General features: G+C 38.8%; 2 protein-coding genes across 3 annotated transcripts; both read right to left on the bottom strand.

Annotated features, from left to right (window-relative positions):
* Window positions 1–1,729: 1,729 nt before the first annotated feature.
* On the bottom strand, window positions 1,730–7,005 carry LOC122654691 (dnaJ homolog subfamily B member 4-like). Its single transcript, XM_043848901.1, has 2 exons — window positions 6,447–7,005; window positions 1,730–2,364 (listed from the first exon to the last, which is right to left on the bottom strand). The coding sequence occupies exons 1-2, from the start codon at window positions 6,959–6,961 to the stop codon at window positions 1,923–1,925; spliced, it is 957 nt and encodes a 318-aa protein (XP_043704836.1). The 5' UTR covers window positions 6,962–7,005; the 3' UTR covers window positions 1,730–1,922.
* Window positions 7,006–10,205: 3,200 nt separating this feature from the next.
* Window positions 10,206–16,317, bottom strand: LOC122654690 (calcium-dependent protein kinase 10-like). 2 transcript variants are annotated; one of them, XM_043848900.1, is made up of 7 exons: window positions 15,632–16,317; window positions 15,368–15,511; window positions 15,131–15,283; window positions 13,823–13,938; window positions 13,100–13,267; window positions 10,827–11,057; window positions 10,206–10,726 (listed from the first exon to the last, which is right to left on the bottom strand). In XM_043848900.1, exons 1-7 carry the CDS (start codon window positions 16,290–16,292, stop codon window positions 10,532–10,534), a joined length of 1,668 nt encoding a protein of 555 aa, XP_043704835.1. In that variant the 5' UTR covers window positions 16,293–16,317; the 3' UTR covers window positions 10,206–10,531. The 2 variants fall into 2 exon arrangements, with proteins under 2 accessions (XP_043704835.1, XP_043704834.1); XM_043848899.1 differs by having other exon boundaries at window positions 15,131–15,511.
* Between the last annotated feature and the right edge of the window lie 4,527 nt (window positions 16,318–20,844).

Below are 20,844 nucleotides of genomic sequence, written 5' to 3'. Positions count from 1 at the left end.
GAGCCCAATGCCCATCTCACCCAATCTACTCTATACCTGCCCATTGGTTGGCAACGGATCCTACCCTTACTTCCTCTTAGCTCCCTCTAGTTGCAAAGGAAATAGAGGGGACGCAAGTGAAATTGAATCAATATGTATTAAAATAGAAACTGTTGTAATCATTATTATTACACATGATTATATAATGTATTTCAAAATATTTCAAATTTACATTTTTTATTATTTTATTTTACTTTGTAATCAAATCACTTTAACTAAAAAACTGAAAAATATATTTACCAAATTAGGTTAGACTTCTGAATGAGTTACACAGTCATGGTTTTAAAACTTTCATTTTCTTTTTTCTTTTTTCAAAATTGATTTTACGTTCCTTCCCATCTCTTCCCTTTACTTGCAACAAGATTACCAAAGGAGCTTAAAGGGGTTTGATGGGTCTTTACCACGTGGGATAGGGTTAAGACCCCATGGGATAAGGGTTAAAATCCATTTACTTGCTGGTGAGTTTCAAGTTTTCTATCAATTCTAGTAGATGTATGAACCGTGGGAAACAATATCATTCATATAGGGCGCACATGGTTAGGGGAGGAGAGATAAATTAAAAAAAAAAAAAAACTCATGTGAGAGGATATACAGTACAGGGATCATTATCATCTCCTGTTCCCTGCCCGGTATAGTGGTCCAATTCCACTCATAGGGGCCAAAAATGACAATCTAATCCCCTGCCTGAACACACTGCCCGAAGGAGGTTAAAACATCATTTCCGCCTTCCTATGCGCGGAACTAGATCACGGTACCGGGCAGAGAACAAGACAGGAAAAAAATTATACAGTACACTGGTTGTGTGAGAAAACTATTCCCCTATATATATATGAGAAAAAAAGATTCTCATGCCATATGGAGTGTTTTCCATGTCCTAAAACACACTCTCTCCTACTTGACCATGTGGGCCCTCTCTTGACCAAACCTCCTACAATACGCAGATTGGTCTACCTCATAGCAAACAAAAGATGCACCAACATACTCGGTAGAAAAAACTTTTATACTTTTATGGCACTCCTATGGAAAAATTCTTTCTAAATCTTCATTCACAAATAAAAAGAAGGGGGTCTTATGGACAATTCAAGGGGTACATGTGAATGGCTCATCTAGTTATGGTACGTTAAAGGTTTAGTTTTACCAAAAAAAAAATAAAAAATAAAAGGTTGAGTTTTGTGTACTGGACTATGTTAGTTTGTTCTTCTTGGGGTCTTTTCCACTTTGTACGTTCTTTCGTGGACATTTGCCAAGAGAGATACATGCACCCTACCCTGCCTTACCAGTAAACGATCCAAGTCCAGGGAGTGTTAGGACAATCTTAGGGCGCACGTTAACTATCTTGATTAAGAGATACATTAAGTGAAAAATAAGGGAGAGGGTGACCTGGCTATGGTTACTACTTATCAAGCACCGATCAGATACTATGCTGTGGCGACGGTCGTTAACGGTCTGTAAAACCCTTGGAATCAAATTGGTAAGCAATCAATACATTGAATTTGATTTACTTTAAAACAACAGCCACTAACAATTCCTTGCAGTTACAATAATTAGCAACTGTTAACAAATCCAAGAATTATTTTTAGTATACAAATCAAAGTTCATGCAAAGGCATGTCCCTGCGTCTTGCACTCTGAACACCCCTCCCTCCAGCCCCATAATCAACAATCGTTCCAACTTACAAGGGCTAAACAACACCAAATTTCAATACCCACCACCATCCCCAAACAACTCTACTACCTACTATTCACAGCTTCCCCTTTCCCAGTGAAATATAACATATTTACAACCAAATGCCATTTCCATCTGCATGTTAAAAGTCACTTGTAGAGTCTGAGTTCATGCTATTCATCGAGGAAAGAGATACAAAAAGTTCTCCCAATTCATAGTCAGCTCCGTCCCAACGCCCTCCTCAGATCAGATTTCTGTTCTGCAGTGAGCTTAGAAGGGAATTTGACATCAAATTTTATTCTCAGATTTCCCTTCTTCCCAGGTTCTTTTGAGATGGGCATTCCTTCATTTTCTATCACCATCTCATCACCTGGTTTGACAATATTTATAACTGGGATGGTAAGGTGCCTCCCATCCAGCGTTGTCAAGTTGAGAGTCTTCCCTGTGAGTGCATCCAAGAGTGATATCTTCTGGTTGACCAACAGATCATTCCCATCCCTTGTGTAAACTGCATGAGGTTTCTCATCAACCAAGAAAATGAGATCTCCTGCAATGGTGCCTGGATCTTGGTTACCCTTCTTAGGGAAAGTTATCTTTGTTCCCTTCTTCCACCCAGGCTTAATATCTATTATCAAGATCTCCTCCACAGTTGTTGGCTTACTGTAATAAAGATACTGGTGCATCAAGCCAAAGGAAAAGAAAAAAAAAATACAAAAGTAACACAAACACATTATGGTTCAGACAAAATGCAATAAACATACCAACATGTTATTGATGAAGCCTAACAATATAACAAGACAGTGTAATAAATAGACATTTCATAATTGATTTTCCATTTTATAGAGTGTTTAACAAGAGTTTTCAACATTCATGAGCCACCTATTTCCACACAGACCAGCAGTCCATGACATACTTGACTTCTGACTTTCCTATTGCAACTAGCACAGGCCAAAAGTAGATTTGAAAGCTGAAATAATATCCATAAGCATTTTAACCTCACTATCTAATATTCTTTTGCAAGATGCTCGATTGGATTCTTTAGGCCATTCCAGAAATTTCCAGTGTAATCTTATGTTTCCCTGTGATTATCAACATAATATTTGGGAAACAACATACATATTAAACTTTCCTTCCCTCTTCTTGTCATTTCAAAGTGAGGCAGTTTTTTTTTTTTTTTTTTTTTTTTGGAAAAATCTGTAAACTATGCAATATTCTCTAAATGTTTCTGCTCTGAAATTAAATGTTACAGAGTCAGATTTCTATGGATGCTATAGAATATAAATACTGATATGTGAAATTGGGCTGCTCAGAGGCAGGAGAGGAATTTTAGGAAAAGAAACTCCATTTTAAGTGGGCCTTCAGAACCCACCTGATTATCAATGACTAGTGTAGGGTAGGCCCAACCCTGCCTATTTATAATCTAGAAGGTTTTGGACGGTGCTATATCCCATGACCCTTAGCCCAATCTGCCCGAACCCATCTGGTTTCCACCCCTATTTGACACAGAAGAAATGTCTCAGTCATGAAACTGACACTATGATACATGACCATAAGAGAGAAAGGGGTAAAATGTGTGTGTGTTGTGGGAGAGAGAGAGAGAGAATCACCACCTTGTTGCAACAACCTAAGTAAAATTTTGAGAAAAACCTGTCAACCATATTCTATGACCTAGTATCTTCATCTTCTATTCTTAATCATGAAGATCTCTAGCTGCACAGTCTGGATTCCTGCAAGGAATTTCCTCCAGTGAGATGCCCCTCATGTGGGCTCTTTCTACCATTCAATTGGACACCGACCGTGAATGCCCTCAATACCAATACAAGGGTCCAAAAGGTTCATAAGACATGGAAAGTTCCTCATTTAGTCATGTTATTTCCAAAAAAATTAATCCAAATCTGACCAATTTTCTCCCCATATCCACTTATCGTTTGCAAATCCTGACCATGAATACTCTAGATGTATTTCCCTGGGTTCTAACAAAATGAGCCTAAAATTAGAAGTTTTTCCCCTCTAAACCCCAATTAGTCAATGGTGAGCAACATCATGTGGGTTCTCTGTAGCATTAGATGGGACCACCCTAACACCCATATCCATAATAAATACCCCTTATATCAATTAGTCCAAATTTCAAAACAATCACCTCACATATGGGGCTTCTCACTGAATCACAATATTTCCAACAAATTGGACCCAAAGCAGATTTATTTCTCTTCCAACTGAAATCCACTTCACTTTTACCAATCCTGACAATGAAGTCTTCTTACAGTATGTTGATGGATTTCAACAAAGCTGGTCTCCCCCCTCCTTTTCTTAGGGTGGGGGGGGGGGGGGGGGATGTGGGATGCGGACTAACTGAATCTTCAATAGAATCTTTACCCTTTCAAGTTTCAGCAGAACTCTGCAAATAGGAAGAGTTGTTGCAAAGGATGTCATAACAGCATGCAAGAACCTAGACCAAACTGCACCAAAATACCTTCAGAAAACTACCTAAGCAGATCCCTTTCTGTAATCCTACCAAAATACAACCCAATACGTTCTCTGTTTGAAATTCGCAAAACAAGTTATCTAATGGACCAACAGTTTATGTTCTATCTTGCAACTTTTGTTTGAATACTTTCGAAAAGCTTTGACAGGATTTTCAAGTGTAAATACAGAAAGACACAAGCTGATATTTGATTCCACTTGATGCAAATGTTGGACTCACAGCATGGACAGATCAGGCGTTATGATATTCTAAAATACCTTGAAAATCTGATAACAAACTTTATAGGGCCTGTCAGACTAAGGGCAAAGTACCAACAGTAGAGACGTGGATGAAAACTGAAAGTTGCTAGCTAAATCTTACTCCTCTCCTAGGGCATCATGAGAAAAACCCAAAAATTGACATCATTCAAGGTGGAAAAAGTATAACCAAGCCATATAGAGGATTAACTATCATAGGGAAAAGAGAAGAACATGCATTGGCAAAAAAGTACATAAAAGACAATAAATTTACAAGTGAGACCATTGGTCACATGAATCAGGCAGCAACAAAAACTCCGCCAGTGGACGATGAATATGCATCAGCTCTACAACAGAGAAGAAGTTATCCTAGACAGACTCTTCAAATACTGGCTCAAGGACCTCTGACCCTACTTGGACATTTAATGTTGATGATAGCTGGTGGCTAGCCTAATGCAATTTTTTTAACCCTAAGAAGGATAAGATTACCTTTCTCCATCTACTTGTAAGCATTTAACAAGAGGTCAACATTTGTTGGGAGCCTGATCTCCACACACACCATAACAGAAGGATGAAAGACTCCAACAATAAATTTTAAGCCCTATTTTCTATTTAGAAACATAATAATAAAGCCCCCAAATGAATAATGAATATAGACCAGCTCTATAACAAAGACAATGGAGTTATCATAGACATAATCTTTGCACACTGGATCCAGGTCATAGTTACCAAGTTACCAACAAGTTATAAACCACGATTTGTTACCAACAATAGCTGAAGTAGGCCATAAAATATCATGTCTCAATCCCGAAAAGGGGGATGGCAGCTGTTGATTCCATATTTAAAAATATTTTATTGCGAATATGATATCCACAAGACAACAATTGTTGAGGTGTCAAATCTCCAATGATAAAGTTGTAGAAAATAAATAGCCCTTTTGGTCTCTTATCTTTTTAACATCCTCCATCACTATTTCGAACAGAAGAGCAGTAGAACAGAGAATTTTAGATCAAGAACTCTCACTTTCGAACAATTAAACCCTGAGACAAAGATAGGTGAAGAACAGATACCTGCTCCCAGCAATTCAAAATTGAATAATATCTCAAACAAGATCAGGTTCTACGCTAATCCAATACAAACCTTGCCACATACAGGATCAAGTGTGCAGTCATTCCACTTATTCCATAAGACAGAATTAACAAAGAAAATCATTTCCACATTCTAGCAAGGATGTGACATATAAGATTATTGAACACCAACAAAAATGACCAAGATAGAGAAACGAAGGACAGAGGAAAATCAAAATGCTTCAATCCTCACAGAACCAAAGAAGCCTTTCATCAGTCCCAAAACCACATTATGTTGTCTACTCCAATCCCTTCACTACAAAAGAGGGAATCTGTACTGAATATGCACCTCTAGATCCATCTTTTGCCAAACCAATGCAACCCACAAAACAAAATTTTGGATGGTAGATAGATGTGGCACTCCCAACACATTTGTCCCCATGCAGTAGGCATTCAAAAAGGTTACTAATTTCCAATTCTTCAATCAATTTCAAATTTCAGATGGGAATTCAAATTTCTTCACTACAAAATCATGTCTTTTCTTCACTTCCTCCTTAATTTGGCAACTTATTGCCATACAAATATACTAAATATTGGCCTAAAATGACTAGATAAAGCTATAACATGTACTGATAAGCATGATATGTCGCCATTTGTATAACCATGGTAACATAGGATTGAATGTCAAATTTGGCACAGTCAACAGAATTATGATGACAACTAGCAGTAGCTATGCACTGAAATCAAGTTTTAGCGTTTAATGTTCTGATCCTGCTTTCATGATATCCATAAATTTTATACAATCAAAAATTTCATCCGCAGCAAAAGACATTGTGCAGTAAACAGAAGGAAAAATAAATAAATATACACAGTTCATATAACAGACAAAAAGAGCGATATGTAGTGGAAAAACAGTCAATACAAGTGGACTCGGAGAAAGTAAATATAAGATACCTGTAAGCATCAATAACGGTCCTAGAGATCTTCATCTTTCGTTTGGAACCAGAGTAAAGCTCTTCCAGACTAGTAGGTAAATTTTTTTCGACTGGCGGAATCTTGCGATGGGGTTGACCGGCAGAATCCGAATGAAAATGCTTACTAAAACTCTCCCCAAATGCTCGACTACGGCCGCCACCAATGCCGTCAGAACCACCGAAGAACTCGGCGAAGATGTCATCGGCATCACGAGGATGGTACCGGTAGTGGGTAGAAACGCCAGAAGGAGGAGGAGGGATATTGTCTTTGAGGGCTTCTTCACCATAGGTATCGTAGATCTGCCGCTTCTGAGGGTCGCTGAGGACATCATAAGCCTCGGAGATCTGCTTGAACTTAGCTTCGGCTTCTCTCTTTTTGAGGTCTGGGTTCTTGTCTGGGTGCCACCTCATGGCCAATCTCTTGTAAGATTTCTTCAGGTCTTCCTCAGTTGCATTTCTGTTCACCTTCAAAATGTTGTAGTAATCCACCCCCATCGTCTTCCCTCTGTGAAACTCTGAAAGCTGTGAAACTAGGAAATAAAGAAGGGAAAGAAATCAAAACGACGTGAAGGGATCGGTTGTGATATTTATTGAGTGGGTGATGATTGCCAATTAAGTAATTCTTTATAATACTTGTAAAAAAAAAAATTCTTTATAACCACGAGAGTCTAAGAGGACTGTGAGCTTCATTGTCGGCAATGGCTCGCAAGTCGCAACGAAGACTCCAGAAGGTTCCGGAATTGATGGTTTTGAGTCCAACCCTCACTCTTTCTCTCTCTCTCTCTCTCTCTCCTTCTACCTCCACTATTACCTGCGGGTCGGCCGGTATCAACCGCACCGTCCCCACCGCGCAGTGGTGATTGTTACGCTACACGCTATACTACGCATGTTTGCGTATCTTAGCCACTAAGAACGTGCGGTCTTATAAGTTATATCCTTCTTTTTGTATTCTCACCAAAGTCCTTAATTTAATGGGACGTGCCTTGTGATTGTATCTAAAATATAAAACACCCTGAAGATGCTGTCTCGCTTCTCACGATTGGCTCCTTCTCTCCTCTCATGACTGGGTCCTCCGTATGCCATCCGTGTATTCTATATATATTCTTAACAGAGGGATAAGGATTCAGGAAGAGGAGAAGGTGAAGAGAGGGTTGTGTTTTTCAGTATTAATTTTAGTGAATGTTTAAGTGGTATATCTTACTCTTAGTGGATATTTAATATCATTAATTAGGTTTGATTTGGATTATAGGCTACTATAAAGTATATGGTGTTAGTAACTAATTAATTCACATTTGAAGATATATATTTTATTAATTATTAAGGAGATTTTCAAGTGCTGATTTGATTAGGTGGGTTCAGATTTTTTTCAGTTAACAAACATTCTTAAAGAAATTACTGTGATATTCAGGTTGTTAATGGTAAAAAATCCTCTTTAATTTCCTAAAAGTAATAAAAGTGTAGTTCGATTTTGAGAGCTTAACACCTGGTAGGCACAACATCCAACGCATTAAAATCCTTTGCAGTACCGGTGGAGTGGCGGTGCACATCCGACGGCACAACAGAGGCCATGTGTGCCATGTATGCCACCTGGCCTTTGCTGTGTCGTTGGATGTGCACCGCCGCCCCATCGGTACTGCAGATGACCCTAGTTCACATCTAAGAATGTCAAGCTTGAGAAAAAATACAAAAAAAAAAAAAACTCAATCAAACTCAGACTATTGGATGCCGTGCCTGCCACGGGTCAATCTCTTAACCCCAAATTGTGCCACACTCGTTGATCAAGGAATGAAGAGGATTTTAATCCGTTGTCAATTTACTAAGTGGCTTTCAAGAAAAAGATTATTAGATTGCAAGAGCATCACTCTTTTCTGTCTCGAAGAAAGATTCTTTCTTCAATGAGAGCGATAGATAGTTCTCAAACGAACAAGGATTCAGGGTTTAAAATAACGGAATAGAATCCGTCTTGGTTGATTTCAACTTAAAATCTGATTTGGATTTGATTCGGTTGAATCGGCCAAAAATGTCTCTTCTGCACTCTAGATATTCAGTATTTTTTTGGTAGAAGATAGATATTCAGTTTGGGATCAGCCATAATCGGGATCAGTCTTGACTGATTCTGATCCAGATCCACTGCCGATTCAATCCCAATTCTTAACCTACCACGCAATTTCAAGTTTTCAACTAATCTCATGAACAGGGGAGAAATTTACAAAAAAAAAAGAAAAGGTAACTGAGTTTTCTTTAAGCCACGGTGATCCGGTGAATGGGAAGATATTCACGGTGGGACTTCAGATGCAGGTGACTATGTGAGAGGGTATAGAAGGGTAATTTAGGAGGACCAGGATCCTCTGCAGTACCGACGGGGTGGCAGTGCACATCCGACGGCACAACAGAGGCCAAGTGGCACACATGGCACACATGGCCTCTGCTGTGCTGCCGGATGTGCACCGCCACCCCGCCGGTATTGTAGAGGATTTTAATACAATTTAGGAAACATACTAAAATCCTATAGGAACTGGGAAACTAAGCCAGGCAGGGACCTAGAGGAGATAATTTTCCGAAAATGATGTGTACAACAATTTGGATCATCTACTGCCAAGCTGCTTGGCAAGACCGTGCTGCTAAGACACAGTGAGGCATGCAATGATCGCCTTACCCCCACTTGGGCAAGGCACTTGGACAGGGGTAAAATGATCATAACTCACCTCACCGTGTCTTGGTAGCACCGTCCTACCGGGCCATTAGTATATGCCACTTCACTTTTTCAGTCACATGGATAGTTCAATGTTCTAATAGATGTGGATCATCCAAGGGATATCAAGGCATACTCCTCTTCCCCACGCCAGAAAACAGCAATGCTTTTTTAAAAACCTATTCTAGACGACCCAAGCCTCCTTTCCTTTTCGATGAAAAGTATTTTAACTTTCATACAAATATTGACATCCCAATGGCTAGATTCTCCTCACCCCCACGGTTAAGAGCAACTTTCGCCAACAAAGTACAGTTGAAAGTTTTTATATTACTTTTTTTGGGCCTTCATACTCAAATTTCATCTTCTTTCAGGTTTGCAGGATCAGCCATATTCCGATTAGCTTTGGATAAAACCTTTTGTTAGCTCAGTTTATGAGATATGACTTTGTTGTTTAAGAGGGTTGGGTAGAGAAGAGTTTTTTACCCTCTGGAGATGTTGGGGACAGGACTGCAGTTTGTGCATTTGGTTGGTTTAGGTTTGAAATTTTGAAATAAAAACAGGCCTGCTTCCTTTTCAAATAAACAAAGTAAAAATGGTTACTAGAAGCCAAGACATCTACAAGTAAAGTTGGGATAGGGAAGTGAGAAGAAATATTTGCATTGTTTATAAAATATAGGGAGAGGGTTGAGCATGCCGTCAACTTTCAATAAGCTAATGGCATGCACCAATCACAGGGCAGGACATAGAGGACAATGGGGATCTTTTACTAAAGGGACAGAAAGAGGATGACTCGTGCTGAGCATCCTAGCAACATTTCATTAGAGAATGAAGCCACACCCTATCCTTCATGGGTGAAGGAAAAAACGAAAACTCGGTCAGTAAGAAAACTTCACCAATTCATTTGGCACATTGGGCAAGGGCAGGGTGTTTTGCCGGTTCTTCCAAGCTTCTAAAGTGACCCCAAACCCAATTTAGCTTCTCAAAATACCAGAACAATGGGAGTGGGAGGGGGCGGGGGGGCGGGGAGGGGCAAATACAGAAACACTACAGGCAAATCAATCACATAGACAAATTTACAAACGTGGTGCAAATTCTAAAAGAATTATGAATGATACCCCTTATCTACCAATACCAAAATCAAGCCAGTCCAAGGTCCTCTGGGATCTACTTCCATGTAGCCAAAAAGCATACCAAAGTCCTGCCAACAAAACCAGATCAGTGCCGACATTTAGCTTCATTTATGGAGCCAAGACTCTAGGATATCAATTTCCCCCACACCATAGTTATGGAGCATTGAATATTCTGAAGATGCACATTACTTTGGTTTAGCTTCACAGCAATAGAATTTTCAGCATCACAGGCTCACAGCAGACCTAGGAAATGTCCCCTTTGGCTTCAATAATTGTAACTTGGCCATCTGCTTCATTACCAATTTTCAGAGAACCATCCTTCATCAAGTTAATGCTCAAGCTCTTGAACCTCTCTCTTGAGTATTGTCGAGATGCCTTTCTCCAATCAGTACCAGTTTTCATCATTGCAACAAATTCCTCGTAACTGATTCTTCCATCCTGAAAATTTTTTGAGGCATAAAAATAGTTAAAATTTTCTGTGATGAGAGACTTGGCCAGCAAAGAAAAGTGAAAGACGAAGGATGGCAAAATCTAAAACCTTGTCTGTGTCAACCTCACGTATAATATCATTCAGTACTTCATCATCAAATTTTCCAGAATCATCTGTCAAGGTTTCCCGTAGCTCATCCATCTCAATATAACCACTCCCATCCCTATCAAAGAACATAAATGCTCTACGGAAATGTTCATCATTCTCCATCTTCTGTAAGTGGATTGTAACCGTAACAAACTCTCCATAGTCTAACGTACCATTCCCATCAACATCAGCCTGAAATAGAAAAAATGGGGTAATATTCCTAAAATAGAAGAATATAGAACAAACAGATAAATAAATAAACAAAATGGAACATGAACTCTCTAAAAGATGTAATTTTATGTTTAATGATATTTTACAATATCAAGTCGTACAGCTTCATTCAATAATCCATGGACATGAAATACATAATACAAACTAAAACACACAACATAGAGCATATATTTGCATTCTACTTGAAGAAGTGGGAGTAAAATACATGAACATAATTAAAGATATGTATGATGGTGTGGTCACTAGTGTAAGAACGGGGGGGGGGGGGTGGTAAGGTAGTGAATTCCCAATTACAACTAGCTTACATCAAGGATCAGCTTTAAGACCTTATTTGTTTGTGCTTATCATGGCTAATTTAACCAAAGACATTCAAGATGATGTTCCTTGGTCTATGGTTTTCGCTGATGATATTGTTTTGGTGGATGAGACAAAAGCGGGGATTAACGTCAAGTTGGAGTTGTGGAGACCAACATTGAAATCAAAAGGTTTGAAGATAAGTGGAACAAAGACAGATTATACGGTGTGTAACTTTAGTTACACTAGGACAGTTCTTGAGGTGGTAAAAATTGATGAGAGAGAGATTTCATAAAAAAATTGATGAGAGCGAGATTTCATAAAGTGAGTATTTTAGGTATTTGGGCTCAATCATAAATAAAGAAGGTGATATAGAGGATGATACTGCTCATAGAATTAAACTGGGATGGTTGAAGAGGAGAGGTACGTTTAGAGTGTTGTGTGATCGGTGTATTCCTTTAAAGCTTAAAGGAAAATTTTATCGGACTGTTATACGACTGGCTATGATGTATGATGCAGAATGTTGGGTGGTTAAGAAGCGTCAAATAGCTAAACTAAGTGTGGCGGAGATGAGGATGTTGAGATGGATGTGTGGCAAAATTAGGAAGGATAAAGGAATGACCATATTAGAGCTAATTTAAGAGTAGCTCCGATACATGATAAGCTGTGAGAAAGTCATTTGAGGTGGCATGGGCATGTGCAACGAAGGCCTTGGTATGCTCCAGTACGAAGGAGTTATTTGATTCAGATTGAAGGAGCTAAAAGAGCCCGGAGCAGGCCTAAAATAATCATAGGTGAAGTGGTGAGGAAAGACATGCTTAGCTTAGGATTTATATCATGTATGACTTTGAATAGAGCTGATTGGAGAGCAAGGATCCATTAGCCGACCCGATTTAGTTGGGATAAGGTTATGATGTTGTTATTGTTGTTGAAGAAGTGGGAGCAATGAAATATAAACAACAGTCCGAACCTCCATTAAATTAAACCAAAACAAGTAATTTAAATGAGATAGTATGACCCAGCACCTGGCTAATGTACAAGCTGTCTCAGTCTCTGAGATAGAATATGCACCCTGAATAACCTTTTAACTAGTGCATAAAATATGAGAATAATCCGATGGCAAAGATATGCATATCCACAGGGTAGATGGTGGACAAACATCAGGTAGTAGAGCTTGATTACTCTTGGGAATTTTATTATTTTATATATATATATATATAGCAAGTCAAGATGACAAACCAGAATGTGATATGTATCTCCCATAAAATTACAGAATTGGGGATACTGAAAGTCCTCCAAATGCGATGTATGCAGTATGTATTGTATATCTTTGTAAACTAAATGTTAATCTTCTCAAGGTTTCACCTTATATGAAGCACATCAAACTCTGACCTGAACCTCTATTTGCCAAGGATCTCATTTTCAACCATAATTAATACTAGTTGGTTATGAACAACTACATTAAGAATAATCAATAGTATCATCTAAGCCTCAGAAACTATTCACAACTACTGTTGCATCCCATAGTTCTATCTACTGTCATTCTTCTGTTCAGACACGACTCAAACTCATATATGATTGTAAGCCACCAACAAGGAAATTATAGAAGATTTATAAAAAAAATTAGAAACAAAACTCAGAAGACAAGGCCAGACAGCAGCCCTGGATGCATTTTCTCTCTAGTCCCTTAATAAAGAGAAGAAACTTACCACTTCCATCAGCAGTTTCATCTCTGGTTCAGCCAATTGAGAACCAACCTTTTGTAAGCCAGCCTTCAGCTCCTCATACGTTATTTTCCCATTGTTATCAGTGTCCATCAATTTAAACATATCTCTTATGACTTCCACTTCTTCAACAGACAAATGTTCCGCAATTACCTAAAATATTGATCACAAAAATTAAAACCATTCACATGACCAGTAGAATTAAACATCACAATAATACCAGCTGTAACCGTATAGGAACTTCCATAAATTCTCATGGAGGCATGGGAGCCATGGAATTGGGTGGATCACCTCTTTTGGGGTGTGTACAGAAGATGTAACCCCACAAGAGCAATCTCAGCCCACAGACTATCTAATCAAAACCCCCTTACTCTGGTAGTTTTGTATGCAACTTTTTTTTTATTGATTTATTTTATTATTATTATTATCGTTATTTTCTTTTCTTTTTTTTTTGTGGAGGGGGGAGGGGGAAGGAACTCCAAAAAACAGCAGACCAAATAGTTTAAATGTTCCTTTTTGGTAGTTCAAGTGTTTCCGATCATGCTATTTTTGAACCAGACAATCTTTCAGGTAGAGCCATTCCATGGAGGGTATTAGCTCTCTGAACATGAGTCATTTCACAGATGATGGGGTGCCCCATTCCCCCAAACAAGAAAAAGAGGAAAGGAAAAAAACAGATCTAACTTATTACTGGTGTTAGATACTAACCCGAATGGCTTTCTTTTTGAATCTATTCATCACAGAGAATTGTTTGAGCCTTGTCCTCACAATATCTCCAAGTGGAACATTTGGAGCTTTCTTTGCATTTTGTATCCATGAATGGTCTGCAGAGATAAATAATTGGATGAATTATTAAATGAACGCACATTAGGAATGGGTACAACAGCAAGAGTGAGTTTTTCAAAACCTAAAGTGTGGTTGCCAAGAAAATTCAATTTATTTGATCAGTTGGGATTGTATCCGCAGGATAGAAATATTAAAACTGTTCGGCAGATTTTGCACTTTTCCATTGATTACTTTTAAAATTATAGCTTCGCCTGTCAAGTATGCACAGATGATATATTGACTTCAAGAGCCAAAGATTTATTCAAAATTCTTATCTTGAACTCATAATGAGCTTTCATTTGATTGATGCTGAGCTTGCAGGTGAGACATCACCAAAATGCCAATCACAAGTTCAAATAGAGATCGAGCCCAGTTAAGGTCAACCATGACCACCTATGCTACCTAATTGAATTGAAAAAGGCTTCAAGTCACTGTATTGGAAAAGCTTGATGTCATACAGCTTATGTTCCTGCAGTAAGTTAAACTCATCTAATTAGCTCTTCTTAAAATAGTTCCTAAGTTGAGGAATTCAATAAGGCAGAGCATCACGAGATGCCATCCATTTGTGGAGCTGGTTATGTTGGACTATAGATGGAATTATGGCAAACAATTCATGCAGTGATTTATAACACACAACTACCAACATTGACACCATTTTTTAGGCAAATCAACAAAACATTGTGAAGGTAAGAGTAGAAAATTGCAGGAATGATTATTAGCTAACTAAATTTAAGTATGTCAAGCTAGAAACTATGATGCACCTATATGCTCCCACTACAAAGTTCATGGTCTAATCTTCAAGTAATAGGCAAGCGCTGCCTCCTGAAGAGAGACCCTAAAAGTTAAAAATGGCACTGGTCAAGGTCAGTCTCAACTCAAGGACACATTTTACTGACCACAAATCATAAGCCACAGCAAACTACACATAAGCATGAGACCAGAGATTCTCCACTCAGTATGGTCAGCCGATTATGCCCCGATTCCTCATTCTAGATGGCTCATCAATTGAATCCAATTTCTCAATATGATGGGGGACAGTATCAGGCAATAGGGTTCATCACTTCATTAACCCTCGAGGCAACTTTAGTGCATCATTTACCTTCACATACTGGAACTGCAAATTAATGAAGAAAAGAACAGAAACAAGACAATATCCAAAAACCAGGTTGAATGCACTCAAAAGCGACCTACCCAGAACCTGCTGAGCAGTCAAACGTTTTCTTGGGTCTGGTTCCAGCATCTGCCGAACAAGACTCTTAGCACTTTCTGAAACCCTAGGCCATGGATCCCTCTTGAAATCAATCACACCCCGCAGAATTGCCAAGGCAACCCCCTGCTCAGTTTCTGCAATAAACAACAAACAGTGTAAACAAAAACGAAAAGAAGAAGATAAAATCAAAATATAAAACAGAACTAAATTATCCACACCTGCCCAAAATGGAGGAACCCCACACAACAAAATATACAAAATCACACCAGCACTCCAAATATCAACCTCCGGCCCATAATTCCGCTTCAACACCTCTGGTGCCATATAATAAGGACTTCCCACGATCTCAGAGAACCGCTCCCCTGCTCAGCAACCCATCACAATGGTTAATAAGAAAAAACCAATGAAATCGTAAACCAAGCAGGTGGGAAAAGATAAAAAAGAAACGCCGAAATCAACTCAGAAACTCAAAAAAAACACACCAGGGCGAAAGAAGACGGAGAGCCCAAAATCGATCGCTTTAAGCGGCGCATTCTCTCGCTTATTAGCATAGAGGAAATTTTCAGGTTTAAGGTCTCTATGCATCACTCCATGTTCATGGCACATCCGAACAACCTCAGCGACCGTCCGGGCCACATTTGCCGCTGCACGCTCGCTGTAATGTCCCCTTGCCACAATCCGATCAAAGAGCTCACCACCCTCACAAAGCTCCATGACAAGGTGCACGGCGTCGTTATCTTCGTAAGTAGCTCTAAGCCTAACGATGTTTGGGTGGTCGGGAAGGCTAGACATAATAGCAACCTCTCTTCGAACATCCTCGATATCGATGGCCGTTCTGAGCTTCCTCTTGGAAATGGACTTGCAGGCTAGGGCTTCTTTAGTTTCTCTATCGGTACATAAGTAAGTAATACCAAACTCGCCTCGACCCAGTTCGCGACCCAGTATATACTTGTCGCTGATTCGTGTTTTGTGACAGAGTGGAGCAACGTCTTTAAGAACTCGAATCGGCGCCGGAGACCTTGGGTCTTGAGCATAAGGATTGGGTCTTTGTTCTCTGCGTCCCTTCTTCCTTCGCTTCTTCTTCTTTGATGTGTTCTGGTTTTCTGCGTTCACTACTCCCAAGCAAGTATAACAGTTCCCCATATTAAGAGCTCAAATGAATGAAAAAAAATCTCTTTGTGAGGTTTTTAAGGACTGGGTTTTATTCTCTTCTTCCTCTTCTTCTTCTTGGAAGTGAAGTTTGTGTCGGCCGTGACGTGACACGGCAACTCTCCGGCGGCGAGCAGGGAACAACGCGGGGTTGAGTAAGTGAACTGAAAGAAACGACTTTTTTGAAAAGTCTCTAATTAAAGGAGCAGGTTTTAGTATTCTACCATCTACTCTTATTAGAGGATGGAATCAATGATTTCTTTAGCTTTGCTTTGCTTTGCTTATTAGGTTTGATTTGATAACTTACCTGTTACCCTAGACGTTTCAACTTTCAACAAATGAATCCAAAATTTAAAAAAACCGTAACATTGAAGTGCTTGTTCACGGACGCTAACCTATAGTGAGCAGACCATGGTTGAATGGTCCAAATAGGATAATAATAAGCAAAGACCAAAGACGTCATTTTTCCAGTCTCTATCCCTTGTTTGAAACCTGCCACTTCTGAACTTTGGAACTGAAGATGGAGAGGAGAAGAGAATAGTTGGTCTTCCTCTCTCTTTTAAGTCTTCTTGGTCATGCTTTTGTGTCTTTTGGGTTCTGGCAATTTGATGGTCCATGTTCTTGATGAACCTTAGAAGCTGCCAAGTGTGAACTTAAGGCATTTTTTAAGTCTGAAATCTCTCGAGTATCTGACCATGGAGGAGAAGAGAATAATAATTAGTCTTCTGCACTCTATCAAGTCTTCCCACTGGGAAATACCAAAGATAGCTCAAGTCTTCCCAGTCATGCTTTGTCTCTTTTGTGTTCTGGCATTTTTTGTGATCATCAAGTTTTTTATTTTGATCTATTTATATATAGGTTCTTATGATTTATGAATTTCCTAAACCATGATCCGGCAACCCCACAAATTCATCCAGAACCCTTATCAAATACTGCAAAAATTCCATCTTATTTCTTAGGAACGGCTCCTTGACACCTTTGAACCTCCATGTGTATTTGTTAGATGTATGCTCTGTATATAATCTTTAATTTTATCTTGTTTTCAATAATCCTGAACCAAAGTGTTTTTGATTCCTTATATTGGTTGGATGCAAGATTTGAAGCATGAGATAAGAATCGGAATTGATTAACCCCGATTCCGAATATGATCGACTTCCCTCTTTTAAGATGGCTGTGAATGCACATAGATCTTCAATGAAGCTTATCTCTTATCATTATAGATCCATGAAAATATTTGACTGTGTTTGATATGTATTTTTGGAATAGATTTTGGATCTAGATTCTAGAATGCATAATGAACTCCATTTTCTCACTTCATAATGCATTCTAGAACCCAAAATCTATTTTAAGAATACATATCAAACAAACCTTTGTTTCATTTTCGTGATTTATAGGGTTTTGACCAATTTAAAAGATTTTCAACCGATTCCAATCCAATTTGAACCAAAATAAATGGAGCCTGATCCTGTGATTGATTTTAGGCTTTTTGATCGTGGTCAGATGTGTCGGATCTTTGTCTAATCGGATTTGGATCCTCTGCAACGAACATCGCAACCAATGAGTCATCCAACAGTTGGATTACCACACACACATCCCGGCTTACCACGCATGCACGACAACCCAGCCGTTAGATGCCTCATTGGAGAGGATCCGTGCCTAATCTACTATATAAATTTGTATCTGCCAAAATGACAAAATCTATAACATAAAATAGCAAATTAAGCAATAACTGTCCACCAAAATATCCTTACCAAAAAAAGAAAAAAAAAAACCGTCCACCAAAAAATTAAGCAATAATTGATAGTCCCCCCTCCCTCCATTCCCTCTTCCTCTCAAAACAGATTCGGGTCTTCTATAGTGCGACACAGTGTGTAGCGCACTATCCGACGGCCCTGTGTACTCGGACACGCAGGGCCATTAAATGCGCGCTACACACTATGTCGTTCTACAAAGGAACCCAAAGCTCTCAAAACTGTCCCTACAAACTACAAAGCAATGATGTGAAATTCATTATATCCTGCTGTGGGTTTGTCTTCTCTAATATAATGTCTTTCATAAAAATTTAAAAAGAAAAAAGCCCTTAACTATGCGATATATCAGTCAAACTCCGATGATGATATATCTTTTGGTAACTATTGGCAAATGCTAATATCGTAGCTTACAAGTTGAATGATCTCATCTGATGGATGATGAATCCACGGAGTCAGTGTTTTAAAAGTCAGATTGGATCCGCCAATTATGACTGATCCGAATTCCGGCCAATTAGATCTGGATCAAAATCGGTCGAGATTGATCTGGATTCTAATTTTGTGTTTCCAAATGAAACATGCATTAGGGATGGTGCTAGGGTGTGAAATTTCAGTCTGAACTGGTCAGACACAAAAACAACTGGTTCAGTCCGGAGTCCGGACCAAACCCATATCGGGCTGGCTTCGGTCTAGGGTTTTTATGCAGGTGAAAATGTATCAACAATAACCTAATAACGCCCAATAAGAGTCCATCAAGCCAACCCGATAAAAGATCAAACCGAATCAAAGCAAAACTGAACTTCGACTTAATGGTTTCATTTTGGTTTTAATCTATTACTAGGTTGAAACCAATTCAGCCCAACCCAAATCTGATCAAACCGACAGATTGGATCTGATTGACACATGATCATGAAAAATACCCTATGGTTGGGTAGATGCTGAATTATCAGTCCTCTAATGTTTTACTTGGAAATTAAGGCCGTGTTTGGTATGCATTCTAGGCCGATTTTGTATTCTAAAACTATAAAAACAATTATTTTTATCATCCGAGAATACGAAATCAACCTAGAATGCATTCTAAACACTGTCTAAATCCAGATGTCGACAATTTTCCAATTTTATATTTTGCATGACTTTTACATATAGTCATGACTCATGAGATTCAACGGAAGAAGATGATGTGGGTGAGATTGTCGATCACTAAGCAAAGTCCATTACTAGAAGTCATCTTCATTGAGTTAAGTCTCCCTCCCAAGTCCCTCCCTTAAATAATCATAATTTTCCCTAACAAGAACAATACTAAAGTCTGTATGATGCAATTTCTTCACAAAATTTCCACATCTTTGACCTCTCCCTTTCCTTTCCTTCCTAAAACATAAATACTTGAGAACAAATATAGAATGTTGACCAGTCTTAGGTGTTAAATAAAATGGGATAACCCATGAAATATAATTTGGGGTCTAACCTAAAACCTTAAGATATTCAGTGGAAATAACTCAAGATATATTAAAACACATCTAATAAGGTCCCAGATTATTGGTGTGAGACTGACCTCTATAACTCTCAACATCTCAATATCTAATAAACTTGTTAGATTAATGAGAGTTAATGGTAACTATCAAACGGAAATTGTTGGAGCTACTAGTAATGCAGAATGGGTGACACACAATGTTCATGAAGCAGCAAGGATTGTTTAGAAATGTATTGTGAATAATCTCTGAATAGTGAGAAGAATAGGAATCACTAAGCTCAGAAGAATATCTCTAGGGTATGTAACGGAGTTGATCTTCGCTGAGCCTAAGAGGTTCAAGGCAGAAAGCTAATCTTTTGCATATGGTAGGTATACCACCGTAGGGTACCATGTTGGAGATGGAATTGATTTCTTTTTTCGGAATTGTACGTTATAGCATCAAGGGCAAGGTTTTAAAAAACTGAAGTAGGATAGAATCGGTCATTGGCGATTCCAATCTTTATTGGATCGGGATCAGGATCAGGATCCGTGCTCAAGAACCCTAGAATCAAAGAATTTTTCAAGGTTTTTGGATGTGAATTAATTGGGTCGGATTGGTGGAAATTATGATTGGTGATAGTCAATTCCGATCCAAATCGACTGATTCTCCAACAGATTCCTGAATTCTTAAAACCCTGATCAAGATTGGTGGGTCATGCACTCATGGTTTAGTACCGGCTTTTAAATTTAATAAGCCCCCTCCCAAGTCCCACCCACTAAAAAAATAAAATTAGGCCAGATATTATAGCAAAGCTGGGTACGTAGCTTCAGTATTTTTGACCTTTTTTTATAGTCCTATCCATCATATCAGAAAAGATTCTTATCCAGGTCTAGCTATGTTTGCAAAGCCTATATACTCTTTTTTTAACTGTAGCTGTTCGATCTATTACCTCAAAGAGGTAACATGTAGGTATCCATAATGTTTGCCCATATATATAAGCCATATCGTACGGTCCTGGTGGATCTTCACCTGTTGTGAGTTATAGACTACTAGGAATAGTGAGGCATAGAAAGATATATCATATTATATTGGAGAGATTTTTGAAGAGTAGGTGTGGACTTTGAAAGAAATAAGCGGCCAAGTAAGAATATGAGATTGACGGCTCACCAGAGAAAAGGTTGACTACGACCTGAGACATACCCTTTTCTAAAGTGTTCAACAAATTCACATGCGCCGCGTGATGACTGTGGAAGAGTAGAGATTCAAGACTCAAGAGTGATAGACGAAGCCAGGCAAAGCAATCAATGGAGAGAGTGTTTTACACTTTCTAGTCCTATAGCTAATTGC

Source organism: Telopea speciosissima, chromosome 3, assembly GCF_018873765.1.
Source record: "Telopea speciosissima isolate NSW1024214 ecotype Mountain lineage chromosome 3, Tspe_v1, whole genome shotgun sequence".
In the NCBI taxonomy this organism is placed as follows: domain Eukaryota; kingdom Viridiplantae; phylum Streptophyta; class Magnoliopsida; order Proteales; family Proteaceae; genus Telopea; species Telopea speciosissima.
Note: the sequence above shows the minus strand (reverse complement) of the source record. Positions and strands in the feature narration are given on the sequence as shown.